Source organism: Procambarus clarkii, chromosome 32 (assembly GCF_040958095.1).
Source record: "Procambarus clarkii isolate CNS0578487 chromosome 32, FALCON_Pclarkii_2.0, whole genome shotgun sequence".
Lineage (NCBI taxonomy): Eukaryota > Metazoa > Arthropoda > Malacostraca > Decapoda > Cambaridae > Procambarus > Procambarus clarkii.
The window spans coordinates 17,105,903-17,126,327 of NC_091181.1; the positions used below are offsets into that span (position 1 = coordinate 17,105,903).

The following is a 20,425-nucleotide window of genomic DNA, read 5'->3' on the forward strand; positions in this document are numbered from 1 at the left end:
TTAATACAAGCAACTCATTTCTTTCTGAGCTGTACAGATCCTGTATTCAATTTCGATTTAATTTGGAGCTAATACCAAATGCTCTTACCACTATGCAGCATAAAAAATAAGTTTATGATATTGTTACATAACTTATACTTTAACGTCAGTCATTTCTACACTTAATGAGGTAACATGTGCCATCAAATGACAAGAGCCAATGGCTCTTGTCATACATATAAGGTACTCACTTGGTGTATTTGTCTGGGAAGAGTGGAAGCTTTGTAGCACAAGTCAGACCTCCATTAGGCGTCCAGGAAGCCAGTCGCACTGGCAGGTCTCTTGGGGTGCTGTATGGAAGGTGTATGTACATGCTGAACCTGTTAATGATATTTTTAATGAACTATGTAACAATAATTTAATTTTCGTTTATACGAACATTTCATTCACAATATAATGTATTGTATTTTAAAAGGTCAATGATATTAACGAATGATAATTCAGTACATGAAGATTTTTGAAATATCTTCTTCGACAAGCAACATTGAGTTGGTCTTGGAGAGGAGCGTGTGGAGGTGGTGCAGTTGGTGGAGGGGGAGGCGGGTGACGACCAGGAGCCTCGTCGACCACACCAGGAGGCGGCCCTTGAGGGACCACTGGGCGAAAGCGGCGAGGAAGGCGAGGTCGTCGCTCACCACCACCACCGTCACGCACCACGACACCTGCCGCAGCTGTGGACGACAACATGGTTTACATTATATGAGGGACGGACCCAGTGTGGGGAGATCTCTCATCATAACAAAATGCCAGTAAATCAATGCATTGCTAAATGTCTACAGTCAACTAAAATATTATATCACATCTTACCAATTCACATAACTCAAACCACCGGGAAAATCATACTGTCGAAAATTCTGACGCTAGATTACTAACACCCAATATAACCAACAAACATGGTTATACTAGTTACATTAGTTAGTCATAAAATAATTATAGAGAACGGGAGAATATACGTCAAATTATTAATTGTTTTATAAAACTGTAATATCAATATAGCTATAGGTTAAGTACTAATTGTAATTAAGAAGCAATAAAAGTATTATCTTCAAAAACTAAGACGGTTAGGGGAGGTTGTGGTTTTCTATTCAGTTTTTCAGGTAAACTCAAATATTCACAATATATCTGACAGTACGATTTAATACTAAGTGAAAATAAGTACAATTCCTAACTGCTATGAATAGTACATAATTGCACTTATTTGTCTTCTTACATTTACCACCCCATTTTTGGAGGACGGGCTGTGATGTTAGATGACAGGCTATAACAACTTAACAGCTAAGATATAGTTACTCCTTAACTAATACATTTCAGCCGGTGTACTAACATACATTAAATTTTGTAGCTTATTAATATCAATTATTTGTGGTATAGGCTATGTATATACCCCCCCCCCCCCAACGTTGTTTACAGGTAAACACCTAGCAGGATAACTTTCAAATATATAATCCACTTTGAATTAATAATAATAAATTAATGTAAGTTCAATGAATCAATAATTTAATGTAAATAAATAAATTCCTGCTGGGAAACAACCTCGCTGCTAAGCACAAAGTCGAACTAAAACACGTCCAGTTTCGGCACGGTTACTTGAAGTAACTTGCAGCAACAACAACATTCAAGCTTTGCCAAATTACAAATGTTGATATGGCACTGTGAGGTATTTCCCAACATTACCTCTCGTGAAGTCATCGGTGGTATAAACCTTAAAGAAATCTCCACGTACGAAAAAGAGGACTTACCCGATGAGCCTCACTGACCGCGTCAGAGAGCTTCACCTGCGTCCTGTTAGTGTCCTTGCCGTCCACTGACACTTGAAACACCGACACTACCCCGGGAGACCGTTCGGACATAAATCCCTATAAAAGTATTGAAGGTTTCATAAATGATTCAACGGTATATTATTTCTGTCTTATATTCAGCAATAACAGACTGTGTTAGGAGATAAAAACATTAGCTTACCCTGAAAACTGAGGTAGAATAATATCTGCAATCAGCAAAAAAGAAAATTGAACATCGAGGGCCTGAATCAGTTCCCAAAACGTCCTTAATAGCTTGAGGAGTTTTCGTCCTCTTGGTATCTGAGGAAAAAACACCTAATTAGCATTTTATTAAAATAGTTGTTTATTCAATAATCCTATTTATAGCAATAAACAATGGCAACTGAGTAATGCACGCTAAACATCGTTTGAATATTTTGGTTCACTGAGGATTGCCGGAGGTTCCTAGGGCCAATATAGTTGATGGAGGATCCCAGGAACATGAGGGCTGTTGGGGGCTATCAGGGCCATGAAGGTTGCTGGAGGCTCCCAGGGCCATGAGAGTGGCAGGAGGCTCCCAGGACCATGAGGGCTGCTGAGGGCTATCAGGGCCATGAAGGTTGCTGGAGGCTCCCAGAACCATGAGAGTGGCTGGAGGCTCCCAGGACCATGAGGGCTGCTGGAGGCTCCCAGAACCATGAGAGTGGCTGGAGGCTCCCAGGACCATGAGGGCTGCTGGAGGCTCCCAGGACCATGAGAGTGGCTGGAGGCTCCCAGGAGCATGAGAACTGCTGGAGGCTCCCAGGACCATGAGGGCTGCTGGATGCTCCCAGGAGCATGAGGGCTGCTGGAGGCTCCCAGGACCATAAGAGTGGCTGGAAGCTCCCAGGACCATGAGAGTGGCTGGGGGCTATCAGGGCCACGAAGGTTGCTAGGGGGCTCCCATGACCATTGTGAGATTATTTATTAAGGTTGACACTTGTACAAGTGTCCTCAGTCAGAAAGGACCTCACAAACCAGCACGTTAAAGGTCAATTGTGAGGTTAAATGTCAATTGTGAGATTTTACTTTAAACTGAAATAAATGCCGAGAGCAGCCGCCTGAGTCCAAATCCTTCCTCACTTTATCCACTAGGTCGTTAAGCTCACCTAATACCTATGGCAATCTTAAGGGTAGATAACGGATTCTCTCACCGAATTTATTATTACCTGTCTGGGGAGTCACTGTTGGCATTGAGGCACATTCCTATGTTTGTTTCAAACACTGTTGTTTGTTGCCAACAGTTACTGCCCAGACAGGTACAAGAGGAGTGTTGTCAACGCTTACGTCAACCGTGCTCTCAGCCACAGCTCAGGATGGAAGTAAGTTGATGAAGAACTATGTAGGGTAAGGCATGTCCTAGCCAACAACAGCTTCTCCAATGGTTTCGTTGAAGACATCATAAAAAGGAAGGTGAAACGCCATGCAACCTCTGAAGAGTCAACTAACACAACACCTGCACCCCCTATTAGACTATTTTACAGCAACTTCTTTTGCACAGCTCATAAAACGGAGGAAAGGGTCCTGAAAGATATTGTTATAGGAACGTTATCCCTACAGACAAAAATCAGAAGATACAACTGACGATTTACTATAAAACCAAAAAAACGGCCAACCTACTCATGAAAAACTCTCCAGACACAAAGCAGAACGCCTTAAAGGAGACTAACGTCGTCTATGCCTTCAAATGCCCACTTGGGGACTGTAGTCACAGGCAAAGATAAAACGGAAAACCTAGAGGTCTACACTAATCCCACCAGCTCCATAACTGGTATAGCCAGCCCTCCAGGCTGAAAACCATCATGAAGACTCATCCATCCACCGCCAGATCTCTAGTATCAGCCACTGATACAGATAATGGCTCCAAAGAGCCTCCACGTACGGGCTCACCATAGCCTGTGCTACTGGAACGTATTGTTCTGAGTAGCCCATGCTACTGGAACTTATTGTTCTGAATCTAAAACAACAACAGCAACAAGTGTTTAGCATAAGTAAAACTCTGTTTAGTGTTTTCAGGTTACATTTGTGTGTGTGTAAACTAAAGTCTTTGAAAATGTAATAAGTTATTACGAAACGCGTTCAAGCGTCGTGTCAGACTAGAAATAAAAAGGAATTTTGGAGAATTGATTTTTCAATTACCATCGACAGCAAAAAAAAAAAACATAAGAACTATTGAGAAAGAAAATTTGTGTTAGAATTATTAATCTTACTTCTTCGGTCATATTTAACAAATACATATATATATATATAATGTATATATGTATATATATAATGTATATATGTATATATATATGTATGGCAATAACTTTATTGCGCTTATGTAAGTGATTAGGCCCTCATCTGCTCCTCATTCATCAATACGACCTAAAGAGACAGAGAATATAGTTTGAAATCTGTAAATAAATCGGCCCAAAACAAATAAAAGTCACAAATTTTGCCACCTGTGATTGATTAACATGTTCAACAATTTCGTTCCAACTTCACATGCTTAGTGCCGGATGTGCATTCTCCAAGATGTAGAAGTCACAATAAAATCCAAATAGAAACAGAGAAGAGAAAAAACAAGAAAAAAACACGCAACAAAAAAGTTGTTGTCAGCTTTTCATACAAAGGGGCAAAAGAAATATTGCCATTGGACAATGTAGTTATATGATATATAATAAAATAGAGCATAATAACACACTAACTCATTATTATGTTTGAAATCTGATCCTCCAGGTGGCACCAGCTGCATATTCACTTTGTGGATCTTCCTTACTGCTACTTTTCTTCTTTGTGCGTCGGACAGGTGCTTGCATCTCTTTATCCTAGATTGCCAGTAAATATGAGGTGTTATCGTTATTATCAGTACTGGTTGCTGCTCGTCGTGCGCATATTATTTTTTTTAAGAATTCATAATTTTTTTTATTTCTTAACATATTGGGATGAAATTTTCACGACGCTCTTGCCAAATAACGGGAGGTTCGTTTAAAGATTTTCACTACATTTCATATATGGAAAAATACTCCTGTCACCAGGCCTCTTAAGCTCAAAATCACAGAGATAATATTTGAGCACCCACTTTTGACAGACCTTCTCATTCAACCTCTCCACATACATAGAGATCCGAGTACTACAGTTGACTGAAGGAGCCATGGTAACCGAAAATCCGAAGAAAAATGGAATATTTACGAAAAATTACGAAAAATACTACAACGTTCTGGCAACACTGTGGTCCAAACCGTTTAATGATATCTTGAAAAATAACGTAATTAGAGTCAAATTTCCCGCTGCAACTTTCGTGAATCTGGTCCTCGCGGCGTGAGTGCGCTGCGGGGTATTGTATCTTACGTTGTAGAAGTCTTATTTTTCTTAATAGCGTTGAAAATAACATGTTATGCATAAAATAAATATAAACTCACTCATTGGCAACAGTATCGTGAGAGAGAGAGGGTGGTACGTGGCTCAGGCCCTCAGTCACTGTGTGTGTCTCTTGGAGAGTGGATGTATTGTTGACGCGCTCTCACAATATCTCTCCAGAACTCATGCTATTATTGCTATTTGTACTGCAATATGACTTACCAAACGAACAAGAGAAAAGCATTGAAAGCTAGATGCATGCGAGCTCTCCATAGAAGGTACGAGCTGGCCGCAATGCGTAAATCACGCATTGTCACGAGTGACGCTAGTATGAGTATCTTGTCGCGCGCGCTACGCAACTCCAACTTATACAACTAGATCTGGTTTCACAGCCTTTATTTATTATTCAATTTACATGAAACTTGCACATTATATGTAGAGTTTACGCCTCTAAAAACTGATGTCATTATTCTTATCTACGTAGATTTATTGATTTTATAAATAATGATACACTTCATTTTGTTGCATACGTTTTTGGGAAACTTTTAAAAATCTGTATTATTGCACTAAATACATCTGGGATAAAGATGTGACACAAAAATCTTTATTATATAGTAAGGTCATAGGTGAGTGTCGTAGAAATGATTTTGGTTCACAATTGTGGGTTGTGAAATCAATTGAACATGGTTGAAAAATTCTTTTTTTTTTTCTTTTTCTCCTTCTTTATTTAGGCTGAGATGCTGAAATTTGGCCTAGGTGCAGCACCTTTCACATGTATTAGGATAATAAATTATGAATACCCTACAACAATTTCTTATATCCTGGTACTATGGCCCCTGAAGTTCTACCAAGCTCTCTCCACGCGTGGTTATATATTTGACATCATGTGGAGTATGACCCGGTGGTGACACAGGGTGCTGAACAGACGATGATAAGTCAGGCGCCTCAGGTGCGGGGCATGATATAACTCGGCAGGGAGAGCGGCGATGGCGCCCTCAGTTAAGTAAGGATGTGCGGGGTAGGGTCCCCTCCACATGGATGGAAATTGCTCATCTGGAGGCGAGGAACAGAGCAAACACATACGGTTCAAGGTGTGGTGCTTAATCTGGATGGCGACCTCATGTTAAAGTACACTGGGTAGCAGTACGGATTTAGTGGAAATTTCTATGCCCCCCAGAACTGGCTGAAATCTCACTATTTCCCTAAGGATAGAAATTACGGCTTACTGGGGAGTCTCTTAACCCTTTAGAGTTCTTCTCCTAACACTAGATTGACGGATGGTCACAATAGTATGAGATTCACTCTGATTCAGTCTGTTTCACTCTGATGGAGTCTGTTTTACTCTGCGAATGACCTCTTGGTGAGTTACACTATATTTGTTTTCACTCGTAAATATCATAATTCCTATCGCTGCGAACCCGGATTCTGTACATGGACGCACGTCGATGAAACGATGACAATGAGTTTGACATGACAATGACAATCACCACCTTTTAATTACGAAGTGCACAAGGGGACCAGTACCAGACCGAAGACTCTTGCCATCATCCCAGCTCCCCCACAAGAACCAGCCCCTGATGAAGAGTGGCCACTTCCTGGTGCTGGGATAATGTCACCTAAAATGGGGGATCACCCACAGCTGGACCCCACAGTCAACTGGAAGTGGGGGATAAGGAACTGGATCAAAATGAGACAGATTGCAACTTCAGCCTCCCTATCACCTCGCCCTTGGGTCGCTCCACTGTTCGAGCAGTGGTTGCCCTTCGTGACCGGTTGCAGGAACGCCAGCAGCAGTCACAGCAGGGGAATGAGCGGCTACAAGAGCAGCTGCAAAATGAGAAAAAATCCCCCAGAGACATTGCAGGGATGCTCACGTGCATGAAGGAAGTTAAAAGCAATGACTGCTAACCCTCCCTTTCCACCCCTGAACCCTCCAAACATGTGTTCGCTTGCAGGGGAAACTTCTAGTGACCTTGAAACTTTGTGTAGTGGAGCACTTCCACGCAGGTTAACTGCCAAAGCTGTGCTAACGTATGTTCAAAATGACTCTATAGATGAAAATGACAGACAAATTGTATTAGACAATTGGAGGCCAATATGTTTCATTGGTAATAAGCTGAGAAAGGTTCCTGGACTTATATCGTATTGAAATAGATAATATATATTAAGTGGACAAATAATATCAATATATATAATGCTAACTTTAAATGAACAAATAACTAAGTTATCTATCCTTAACTGGAACACTGCATCCCTCAAAAAAAAGGTTCTCAGATTTACATCACAAAGTAACAACTGAACACATCGATACTGTATGTCTCCAAGAGTGCAGAGTTCCCGCACGATCCTCACCCCCGAAATTGCCCTCATTTGTTTCTTACAACCTCAGATCCTGTAACTCTTGCATTCTATACATCAAACAATCCCTACCCCATCAACTTCTTCCAGAAAAACAAACTGCCGGTCAACAATATCATGGAGTGAGGATCTATGTAGGCAACTCTGTCCACAATGTATTTAATCTATATGCGTCAGCAGGAAAGTTAAATTATATTGATCTTACAGCCTGCGCTCAAGCAGAGCCCACAATCATTCTTGGCGACTACAATGCTAGACACAAGGACATTGGTGGCTCTCGCTTCAGTAACGGGAATGGGAATCAACTGCTGTCGCTACTAAACAGTCACCAAGATGTGAAGATTGTAGGCGACCTTGAACCCACGCATATTTGTGGAGGCATTCTAGACCTCTGTGTTGGTTTCAACGTGTCTCACGTCTGGTGCACATCATCTATTGTAACAGATTTGTTGTCAGATCATCACCCAAGATTATCTACTCTATGTATCGGAAATACCATCCTGCCTGGTGGGACTTTTAAACGCAAACAGCTCAGTGTTCATCCTGCTCGACGTGAAGACTTTGTTGCTCATGTGTCAGAGTGGTACAGCACTTACGATCCCTCCACGATCCAGGCATTTAACGACAGTCTAGTACAGAGCATTCAGATGTTCGCTGAGCCTTTAGGTCGCCCCCTGCACCATCAAATAGTCGGAACGAGATGAAAAGTAATAAACACTATGCCTTTTACAATGACCCCAAACTGCGTACTTTGAAACGCACTGCCAGAAGAGTTGGACATGCCTGTAAGGAAACACGTACGCCAGCAATGCTTTAGCTCTTTCAGAAAGCCTTAGCCAAGGCGAGGGAGCGCATGACAGAGCTCAGGCAAGATAACTGGGAAACTTTTGTTAACAGTCTCAACTCTCACACCCCCTCAGTCAGCCATGGAAGGATATTAAAAGAATTAAAGGCGATAAGATCGGCCAAGTATCCCACCCTCACCCTCTACACAGAGCAAACGAGTTAGTCGACGCTTGGGCAACCACCTCTAGTTTCAATAATCTTCCTCCAGACACACAATTCAGATTAAATGCTGGTTATGGAGATCGAGAAAGGCTCGTTCACTTCGTGCTCCACAAGGAAGACGAATGCAACGTGCCATTTACTGAGTTTGAGTAACTTTCGGCCCTAAACAAAGGTAAAGCCACATCCACTGGTGAGGATGGTATCACTTATGACATATTGTGTCTGCTCCCTTTAGTACCTGGCAATCTCCAGCTTGAGCTGTATAATATGAACTATGTTAGGAACTTCATATCTCTTGGACCAACAGTATAATCATTCCAATTCCCAAGCCAAATCAAGAGAATGCTTTCCGCCCAATTTCCCATACAAGCTGCATTTGCAAAACATTCGAGAGAATGCTCCTAAACCGTCTCCTCCATAGAGTAAGAACCATGCTATCCCCCCAGATATATGGCTTCATGCATGGAAGGCGTGTGCATCATTGCATCACCACCTTTCTTATCCTGCACACTGAAAAGTCATATACCACCTTCCTAGATCTCAAGTCTGCCTTTGATATTGCAAACCGACATGTTATCTTGAGTGAACTTGCAAGAATGAATATTGGTGGTCGGCTTCTTATACAATCTTCTGTAAAAATACAGGAAGTCATCTGTATTTTTCCAGGGGCACATGAGGGTAACAAGAGACTTCAAACTAGGTACCCCGCAGGGAGATGTCCTTACTCCTATCTTACTTAATATCTTAATAAACACACTGTTAAACTCTGTACCGAGCAAACCCAACGTACACATCATTAGCTATGCTGATGATATAATGATACACACCACTGGGTATGCTAACACGCAGAATACACTTAACTCTGTATTAGACTCATGTCAGGACCTAGGTTTAGTCATCTCAGCAGAAAAAACAAAGGTACTAAATCGGCGTTCACCCAGGCAGAGAGGAGCTGTTCGCAAGATGCAACTGTCTGATAGCTCCCAGCTTGACTATGTAAAGGCTCCGAGCTCTCAAGACTGTTGCAGGTTACTACACAGGCTATGGTGCCAATGTCAGAATTGTCAAAATGATGTACCTTGCATACATCAGATCTTTAGTGGATTATGCTGCACCTCTACTTGTTTTGATGCCTGAAAGAATGCTTTGAGGGCTTGAAAAATTGCAGAACGAAGCCTTGAGGATAATCCTTGGGTGCCCTCGTACCACAAAGATACTTAACATGAGAAAGGAACTTAATATTCAGAGCGTTGTAGTTGTTGTTACCGAAATTAACTGTCAAATTGGTTTAAAAATACTTAGGCTAACTCATCCTAACCCTTGCACAGAAGCCCTCCAGAATTTCTTTATTGAGGGTCAGCATTGTTCCAAATGGATAACTAAAACTTGGAATGATCCCAATCTGTACCATGTTTATAATTTGTACCAAGAGAAACAACAACGGCACTTTCTTGTACCGTAGGAGATTACACCCTTTCCAGTTTTAATCCCTCCCTTTTCACCTAAGAAACAAATTAGAGATCAACCCAAGCTTTGTCTTGAGGCAAAGCTCAACGCCTTAAGCCATATTGATGCTCTCTCCACAGAGCATTCTCTCCCTCAAATCATTTACATTGGTGGTTCCCTACACCGCCCCACGGGTGCAGCTGGAAGTGCAGTTGTCCTGACAATGGGCGATGGCTTATATTTTGAGTGGGAAGTCCGTATAAACAACTGGTCCTATACCCTTTAGACCGAACTATTTGCCTTGCTCCTTGCACTGAAATGTGTACATGTCTCCAAAATTTTTACATTAATTGTAAGTGACTCTTTATCATCCTTAAATGCTCTCAAATCTTAAAGACATAACTGTAGCATGTTCGTGTCCGAAGCTAGACACAAATACGACAAAATTAGTAATGATGGTAACAGAGTCCTTTTCGTGTGGTCTCCATCTCATGTTGGCTTCCAAATGCATGAGAGAGCTGATAAGTTAGCCAAAGAATCTGCCTTTAAAGGAGACGTTGAGTGTAACCTTGGATTGTCAATGAGCAATCTGAGAGCAGCAGTACCCAAAAAACTTCAACAAAATCTTGTAGATCTTAGGCAAAGTGAAATCGACACCAGTAATTCCATCTATCATCATACTATCATGCAAGAGGAGCCACACATCTATGGTTCATCCAATAAAATCAGCAGACATCTAGATGTTACTTCTGCTCGGCTAAGACTCGGTTACAAGTATCTCTGGGAATTCTCATTATCTGCCGATGTAGACCTGATCAAATGTAAACTGTGTCAACAAAATTATTCGCACACCCTCCGTCACTATGTGATGGAGTGCGAAAAGATACGTGAATTCAGAGACAATTCTATAACCACTGTTCCAATGATGTGTAAATATTTCATTCAAAATGATCTGCTACCAGAAATTTTAGCCAAATATCCCCAGTTTGCTAACTGAAGGTAGTAACTAAGTGACTGTAACCTATCCACCGCTGCCCACTGGATGCGAGGCGGTGTGCAAGACAAACATATCAATTGTGACACTAACTCTCCACATATGTCAGTTGCTTAATTTAGAAACTGAACTTGTGGTCGGTCTCGAACCCATTTATGATGTGACGAGTTACACTAAATTTTGTAACTAGCTCATCAAGATTGTAACTTGTTTAGCTAAATGAATTGTGGGGTTCAGTCCCCGAGCCCATTATGTGCGTCTGTAATTCTTTCCACTACCGCCCACAAGATGGGTATGAGGTGCATAACAAATGAACAAAATTAACTAACTAGTGTTATCTGCTATCCTATGACACCCAACAGTGTACACTTACTGTACGTACCGAACTAGCTTTGGTGCACTCACTTTGCGCACTCATGTGAAAAGCAACTGGCGGTGTGCACTCCAACACAAAGTTTGAGAGCTAGCTCACAACCATAATGGTTGCTGGAGGCTCTCAGGACCACTAGGGTTGCTGGAGGCTACCAGAACCACGATGGCTGCTGGAGGCTCTCAGGACCATGACGTATGCTGGAGGCTCCCAGGACTATGAAGGATGCTGGAGGCTCCCAGGACCATGATGGCTGCTGGAGGTTCCCAGGACCATGATGGCTGCTGGAGGTTCCCAGGACCACGATGGATGCTGGAGGCTCCCAGGACCACGATGGCTGCTGGAGGCTCCCAGAACCATGATGGCTGCTGGAGGCTCCCAGGACCATGATGGATGCTGGAGGTTCCCAGGACCATGATGGCTGCTGGAGGCTCCCAGGACCACGATGGATGCTGGAGGCTACCAGAACCATGATGGCTGCCGGAGGCTCCCAGGACCAAGATGGCTGCCGGAGGCTCCCAGGACCATGATGGCTGCTGGAGGCTACCAGAACCATGATGGCTGCCGGAGGCTCCCAGGACCATGATGGATGCTGGAGGCTCCCAGGACCACGATGGCTGCTGGAGGCTCCCAGAACCATGATGGCTGCTGGAGGCTCCCAGGACCATGATGGATGCTGGAGGTTCCCAGGACCATGATAGCTGCTGGAGGCTCCCAGGACCACGATGGATGCTGGAGGCTACCAGAACCATGATGGCTGCCGGAGGCTCCCAGGACCATGATGGCTGCTGGAGGTTCCCAGGACAATGAGGGTTGCTGGAGGCTCCCAGGACCAAGAGGGTTTGTGGAGGCTCCCAGAACCACGATGGCTGCTGGAAGCTCCCAGGACCATGATGGCTGCTGGAGGCTCCCAGGACCATGATGGTTGCTGGAGGCTCCCAGGACCATGATGGTTGCTGGAGGCTCCCAGGACCATGATGGATGCTGGAGGCTCCCAGGACAATGAGGGTTGCTGGAGGCTCCCAGGACCAAGAGGGTTTGTGGAGGCTCCCAGGACCAAGAGGGTTTGTGGAGGCTTCCAGGACAACGATAGCTGCTGGAGGCTCCCAGGACCATGATTGCTGCTGGAGGCTCCCAGGACCATGATTGCTGCTGGAGGCTCCCAGGACAACGATAGCTGCTGGAGGCTCCCAGGACCATGATTGCTGCTGGAGGCTCCCAGGACCAAGAGGGTTGCTTGAGGCTCCCAGGACAATGAGGGTTGTTGGAGGCTCCCAGGACCACAAGGGTTGCTGGAGGCTCCCAGGACCATGATGGTTGTTGGAGGCTCCCAGGACCATAAGGGTTGCTGGAGGCTCCCAGGACCATGAGGGTTGCTGGAGGCTCCGAGGACCATGATGGTTGTTGGAGGCTCCCAGGACCATAAGGGTTGCTAGAGGCTCCCAGGACCATGAGGGTTGCTGGAGGCTCCCAGGACCATGATGGTTGTTGGAGGCTCCCAGGACCATAAGGGTTGCTAGAGGCTCCGAGGACCATGAGGGTTGCTGGAGACTCCCAGGACCATAAGGGTTGCTGGAGGCTCCCAGGACCATGGTTGCTGTTGGAGGCTCCCAGGACCATAAGGGTTGCTAGAGGCTCCCAGGGCCATGATGGTTGTTGGAGGCTCCCAGGACCATGACGGTTGTTGGAGGCTCCCAGGACCATAAGGGTTGCTGGAGGCTCCCAGGACCATGATGGTTGTTGGAGGCTCCCAGGACCATAAGGGTTGCTGGAGGCTCCCAGGACCATGATGGTTGTTGGAGGCTCCCAGGATCATAAGGGTTGCTGGAGGCTCCCAGGACCATAAGGGTTGCTGGAGGCTCCCAGGACCATGATGGTTGTTGGAGGCTCCCAGGATCATAAGGGTTGTTGGAGGCTCCCAGGACCATAAGGGTTGCTGGAGGCTCCCAGGACCATAAGGGTTGCTGGAGGCTCCCAGGACCATGAGGGTTGCTGGAGGCTCCCAGGACCATGAGGGTTGCTGGAGGCTCCCAGGACCATGATGGTTGTTGGAGGCTCCCAGGATCATAAGGGTAGCTGGAGGCTCCCAGGACAATGAGGGTTGCTGGAGGCTCCCAGGACAATGATTGCTGCTGGAGGCTCCCAGGACAAAGAGGGTTGCTGGAGGCTCCCAGGACCATGATGGTTGTTGGAGGCTCCCAAGACCATGATGGTTGCTGGAGGCTCCCAAGACCATGATGGTTGCTGGAGGCTCCCAGGACCATGATGGTTGCTGGAGGCTCCCAGGACCATGAAGGCTGCTGGAGGCTCCTAGGACCACAAGGGTTGCTGGAGGCTCCCAGGACCACGAGGGTTGCTGGAGGCTCCCAGGACCACGAGGGTTGCTGGAGGCTCCCAGGACAATGAAGGTTAGCCCTCCCCCTGCTCTTCCCCTTCCTTCTCTTACCCCTCCCATCTTCCCCTTCCTTCTCTTACCCCCTCCCATCTTCCCCTTCCTCCTCATCTCCCTTTCTCTTGCCCCTCCTCTCTTCCCCTTCCTCCTCATTCCCCCCCTTCTCTTACCCCTCACCCATCTCTTCCTCTTCATCCCCCCTTTTCTTCCCCTTCCTCCTCATTCCACCCTTCTCTTGCCCCTCCCCCGCCTCTTCCCCTTCCTCCTCATCCCCCCTTCTCTTGCCCCTCCTCGCTTCCCCTTCCTCCTCATCCCCCCCTTCTCTTGTCCCTCCTCTCTACCCCTTCCTCCTCATCCCCCTTCTCTTACCCCTCCCCCACCTCTTCCCCTTCCTCCTCATCCCCTTCCTCCTCATCCCCTTCCTCCTCATCCCCCCTTATCTTGCCCCCTCCTCTCTTCCCCTTCCTTCTCTTACCCCTCCCCCTCCTCTTCCCCTTCTCTCTCTCCCTCTTCCCCTTCCTCCTCATCCCCTTCATTTCCCCCTACCCTCCTCTTCCCCTTCCTTCTCATCCCCTTCATTTCGCCCTCCCCTCTTCCCCCTCCTCCTCATCCCCCTTTTTCTTACCCCTCCCCCCTCCTCTTCACCTTCTCTAACCTCTCCTCTAACTTCTCTAACTTCCTCCTCCTTGTCAACCTCCTCCTCCGCAACCTTTCTACCTTACCTTCTCCTCCTTCCTCTTCGACCTCCTACTCCTCCTTTCTCCTAACTCTTCTCCTCCTTAACCTCCTCTTAATTTAACATCCTCCTCCTTCCTTTTCGCCCTCCTCCTTTCTTTTTGCCCTCCTCCTCCTTGCCTTCCTCCTCGTCCTCTTATTCCTTCCTTCTCGCCCTCCTCCTCGCTCTCCTTCGTCTTCTTCCTCGCCCTCTTCCTCCTTCCTCCTCGCTCTCCACCTCTCTTCCCCTTCCTCCTCGCCCTTACCCTCCTCCTCCTTACCCTCCTCCTCCTTCCTCCTCCTCCTTCCTCCTTTCTCCTCGACCTCATCCTCTTACCTGGAATTCTTCCTCCTTCCTCCTCGCTCTCCTCCACCTCCTCCTCCTCCTTCCTCCTCGCCCTCCTCCTTCTTCCTCTCCATCCTCGCCCTCCTCCTCCTTCATCCTCCCCTCCTTCTTTCTCCTCCTCCTTCCTCCTCCTCCTTCCTCCTCGCCCTCCTCCTTCCTCCTCGCCCTCCTCCTTCCTCCTCGCCCTCCTCCTCCGTCCTCCTCGCCCTCCTCCTTCCTCCTCGCCCTCCTCCTTCCTCCTCCTCCTCCACCTTCCTCCTCGCCCTCCTCCTTCCTCCTCGCCCTCCTCCTTCCTCCTCGCCCTCCTTCTTCCCTCTCCTCCTTCCTCCTCGCACTCCTTCTTCCCTCTCCTCCTTCCTCCTCGCCCTCCTCCTTCCTCCTCGACCTCCTATTCCTTCCTTTTCGCCCTCCTCCGTCTTCCTCGCTTTCTTCCTCCTTCCTCGCTTTCTTCCTCCTTCCTCGCCCTCTTCCTCCTCGCCCTCCTCCTCCTCCTTCTTCCTCCTTGTTCTCCTTCCTCTTCGCCCTCTTCCTCTTTCCTCGACCTCCTATTCCTTCCTTCTCCCCTTCCTCCTCCTCACTCTCCTCCTCCTTCCTCTTCGCCCTCCACCTCCTTCCTCCTCGCCCTCCTCCTCCTTCCTCCTCGCCTTCCTCCTCGCCTTTCTCCTTCCTCCTCCTCCTTGTTCTCCTCCTTCTCCTTCCTCTTCGCCCTCCTCCTCCCTCCTCTACCTCCTATTCCATCCTTCTCCCCCTCCTCCTCCTTCCTCTTCGCCCTCCACCTCCTTCCTCCTCGCCTTCCTCCTCCTTCCTCCTCGCCCTCCTCCTCCTCCTCCTTCCTCCTCGCCCTCCTGCTCCTCGCTCTCCTCCCTGCCCTATTTCTTCCTCGACCTCCTCCTCCTCCTCCCTCATCGCCCTCCTCCTTCCTCCTCGCCCTCCGTCCTTCTCGCCTCCTCCTTACTCTTCTTCTGCCTCCTCCCTCTCCCTCCTCGCCCTAAACCTCCTCCTACTCCTCCTTCCTCCTCACTCTTCTCCTCCTCCTTCTTCCTCGTCTTCCTCCTCCTCCCTCCTCGCCCTCCTCCACCTTCCTCCTCGCCCTCCTCCTCCTTCCTCCTCGCTCTCCTCCTCCATCCTCCTCGCTCTCCTCCTCCATCCTCCTCGCCCTCTTCCTTCCTCCTCGCCCTCCTCCTCCTCGCCCTCTTCCTTCCTACTCGTCCTCTTCCTCATTCCTCCTTGCCCACCTCCTTCTTTCTCGTGTTCTCCTCCTTCTTCTTCCTTCTCGCCCTCCTCCTCCTCCTTCCTCCTCACTCTCCTCCTTCCTCCTCGCCCTCTTCCTCCTTCCTCCTCCTCCTTCCTCCTCGCCCTCCTCCTCCTCAACGTCCTCTTTAACTTCTTCCTCTACCTCATCCTCCTTTCTCCTCTTCCTCGACCTCCTCCTCCTCTTTCTTCTCCTCGATCACCTCCTCCTTCCACCTCGACCTCATCCTCTTACCTGGAATTCTTCCTCCTCGACCTCTTCCTAAGAATATGAGTAAAAATGATGAATTACCCCTTATTATGACCCTGTTTCATTTTACTAAATGTAGAAATATACTTATATATTTCTACATTCATATAAATAACAGCAATAAAAAACTACGTTTATGAAACATTTAAGGTTGCCACAAGGTTTCAATTTTTTTTTAGCTAACGTTTCGTGCAATATGTTTTAGAAACTTATTTACATCCACACAAAATTACGCATCTAATGCGTGAAAACAAACGTTGACCCTACTTTCCAACACTTTCCAGATACGTTGTAGCAACCTAAAATTGTTTCCTGGGCAGGATCATGCAGGTTGCTGGATGCTCCCAGGACCATGAGGGTTGCTGGAGGCTCCCAGGACTATGATGGCAGCTGGAGGCTCCCAGGACCACGAGTGTTGCTGGAGGCTCCAAGGACCATGATGGCGGCTGTAGGCTCCCAGGACCACAAGGGTTGCTGGAGGCTCCCAGGACCATGATGGCAGCTGGAGGCTCCCAGGACCACGAGTGTTGCTGGAGGCTCCAAGGACCATGATGGCGGCTGTAGGCTCCCAGGACCACAAGGGTTGCTGGAGGCTCCCAGGACCATGAGGGTTGCTGGAGGCTCCCAGGACCCCAGGGGTTGCTGGGGGCTCCCAGGACCACGAGGGTTGCTGGAGGCTCCCAGGACCATGATGGCTGCAGTAGTAGGGATAACGGCTTAGCGGAACTTTTTTTTGGCCCCGGAAAATAGATGGCTTAGCGGAATTTTTTTTCTGGGGAAAAAGGGTCGCTACGCCTTCAGGGTTTTTAGGTAAATTCTACAGACAAATTTTGTGTGTTTTCAAACTCACTCATTTGGTGTTAAGAATTTCTTATGAGAAAAATAATTTCAGAGATCTTAGAAGTTTGTTAAGAGTTTAGTTTTATGAAAATATTTCAGAGTTCGTGTAATCGTAGATGTTTATTTACGAGTTTATGACCGAAATTTGGAAAAAGACCATTTTTCAGAGAATATGTTCATAGAAGTTTTGTTAAGGAAAATAGACATCTTAGCAGTGAGTTTTAGTTTTTACCCATTAATGGCTATTTCACCTGAAAATGACCTAAAATTAATTAGAGCCCATTTGAAGGCCGATTTTCTTTAGAGATCCTTTAAGACAGAGATTATTTTAGACTCAAATATTGTCAAAGTCCAGAAAAAGATTGAATTAGTCAGAGACCAGTAAAATTCCTCAGAATCCAGTATAGACAGAAAATTAATCAGAGTCCATTGTTCAGACCAATTTTCAGCAGAGTCCAGTAAAAGACTGTAAATTAGTTAGAGCCTATATTATGCCCAAAATTAGTCTGATTTCAGTAAGAAATCAAGAAATGAGTAAGTAAAGAAAACAGAATTATCGAGCTCCAGTTCTTGTCCCCAACCTTAGTTCATTTGTACACTTTCTTTAGTAACAGACCATTTTCCCTGAAATTTAAAACTTTTGTATTTCGAATACATTAAAATACAATAATTTAGTTATCTAGCTCCAGCTCGCATCCACCACCTTATGTAGGCAATGAGTCACAGTAACGTGGCTGAAGTATGTTGACCAGACCACACACTAGAAGGTGAAGGGACGACGACGTTTCGGTCCGTCCTGGATCATTCTCAAGCCGATTGTGATGAGGGAGGTATTGCAGGCAATAAATAGGCAAGAGAGAGGTGAGAAGCAAGGCAAAAGGTACAAACGGTAAGGTGTAGTAGAGGGGATAGTGGTAGGAATAAGAACTGCAGAAGGCCCATTGGTTCATCCCACATCGCCAGTTCTGCTTACCAAAAATGGCCCACTAGATAATCAGATTAATCGCCGAAGCTTCAGCGTTCAAGCAAGCTCGGCATCTCACCCATTTAAAGTTTGAGAATTGGTTAAGGACGTTTCGGTCTCGTCCTCAACGTTCGAACTGAGATCTCCACCACCTTAGTTCCTTCTATCATATCTTCTTTAATAACAGATCAATTTTCCTGAAATTAAAGCACACATACTTCTAACTGACTAAGTAAACTGCTACCAAACTCTAGCTTTCGTCCCCTGCCTTAGTTCCCTCCTGTAAATTCATTACTATCAGTCCAAATCCCCTGAGATTTAAAACTACTGTATTTCAGGCAATAGTAAGATAGATGCAAATAGTTACCGAATTCTAGTTCTTGTCCCCTACCTTAGCTCATTTGTACAAGTTCTTAATTATCAGACCAAATCCCATAAAATATAAAACGTAGTTATTTCATATGTAGTAAATAAGGTCGATGTAGTTACCCTGTTTCAGCTTTAGACCCCTGCCTTAGTTCGCTCCTGTAAATTCACTACTATCAGTACAAATCCCCTGAAATAAAAAACACCAACTACATTTCAGACCCCTAGTAAAATAAATCAAAGCAAATTACCGAGTTTCAGCCCTTGTCCTCCGTCTTAGTTCAACAAAATTATTTCAGATCAAGATCCTCTCCAGTCTATCAAAAGTAAGCATATCCTGTTATTTAATACCCTTTTTGTATTAGGCTATGTAAATAATCACTAACGTGCTAAAATTCACACGGTCAGATTGCACCCTACACTCATATTACCCTTTGTGTACCAAAATGTCAAGGCAAATCTCTTTTATCAACTTAATATTTTTTACCGACACTGTTCATAACTTACTTTATCCATCGTCAATCAACATAAAATAGTTACGTTCACAATTTTTAACTAAAAGTATTCGTCATTCAACAGAAAATAGCCATGTTCGTCATCTTTTCTTGTCGTTTTGTAACTAAAACTGTCACTTTCATCAAGTCTTCTTGTCGTTTCTTAAGTAAAAGTATTCGTCATCAACTAAAAATAGTCACTTTCATCATATTTTCTTATCTTATCTTAACTAAAAATTTTCTTCCCCCTGAACTAAAAATAGTCAAATGTAACTTCTTTCCGTACTTTCGTAACTAACAGTAAACTTCAGGAAAAAATAAAAATAGTCAAGGACACTCTTCGAGACATTTAAGACACACTCAGAGACATCAAAAATACTCTTCGAGACATCAAAGATACAATCAAAGACACACTAAAAAACGTCAAAATACTACTCATGTCCACAACAGTTATTCTCAGTGATATCAAAAAGTTAATCTCAGTCATCAAAGTTAATCTCTCAGTAACCTTTCGTTCATCAAAGAAACTTTCTAAGACATGTTCGTTCATCTAAGTTATTCTCAGAGACATCTAAAGTTATTATCAACATAACTTACTTGTCCTAACTTAACTAACCTAACCTAATGTAAGTTACCTAACCTAACTTAACCTAACCTAACTTAACCTAACCTAACTTAACTTGCATAACCTAACCTATCCTAACCTATCCTATCGTAACCTGTACCTTACCTATCCTAACCTAACCTTACTTAACCTAATCTAACCTAATTTAACTAGCATAACCTAACCAATCCTAACTTAACCTAAACTAACCTAACTTATCCTAACAAAACTTAACCATCCCAACCTAACCTAATGTAACTTAATTAACCTATCATAACCCAACCCAACCTAACTTGACCTAACCTAACTTAATCTATCCCAACCTAATACAACTTACCTACCCTATCCTGACATAACTTCTCTAACCTATCCTAACCCAACCTAACCTAACCTAACCTAACCCTAACCTAATTTAACTTGCATAACTTAACCTATCCTAACTTAACTAACCTAACCTAACTTAACCTAACCTAACCTATTTTAACTTGCATAACTTAACCTAACCTAACTTAACTAACATATCCTGACTTAACGTATCTTACCTAACTTAACCTAACCTAACTTAATCTAACCTAACCTATCCTAACTAAATGTAACTTACTTAACCTAACCTAACTTAACCTATCCTAATTTAATTAACCTAACCTGACCCCACCTAATGTTCTTAAACTAACTTACATAACCTAGCCTAACTTTCCTAACCTAACCTTACTTATCTTACCTAAGCTAACCTAACCTAAGCTAACCTAACCTAACTTACCTATCCTAACTTACATAACCTAACCTAATTTAGCTAAACTTAACTAATTTAACCTGACCTAACCACCATACATAACTTTCTAACTTATATAACA

At 45.0% G+C, this 20,425-nt stretch overlaps 2 protein-coding genes across 2 annotated transcripts in view; both read right to left on the minus strand.

Moving 5' to 3' along the window:
• The window catches only part of LOC123749655 (probable glutamate receptor), a 294,522-nt gene extending 292,411 nt beyond the window's left edge, over nt 1–2,111 (minus strand). The window contains exons 1-4 of the mRNA XM_069334972.1: nt 1,999–2,111; nt 1,779–1,895; nt 487–710; nt 231–359 (exon numbers count right to left, since the gene is read on the minus strand). Of these exons, the coding sequence (XP_069191073.1) occupies nt 231–359; nt 487–710; nt 1,779–1,889 (464 nt within the window). The 5' untranslated portion in view covers nt 1,890–1,895; nt 1,999–2,111. The remainder of the gene's footprint in view (nt 1–230; nt 360–486; nt 711–1,778; nt 1,896–1,998) is intronic.
• A 9,421-nt stretch (nt 2,112–11,532) lies between these two features.
• On the minus strand, nt 11,533–12,942 carry LOC138370449 (uncharacterized). Its single transcript, XM_069334818.1, has one exon. It carries the CDS (start codon nt 12,940–12,942, stop codon nt 11,533–11,535), a length of 1,410 nt encoding a protein of 469 aa, XP_069190919.1.
• Between the last annotated feature and the right edge of the window lie 7,483 nt (nt 12,943–20,425).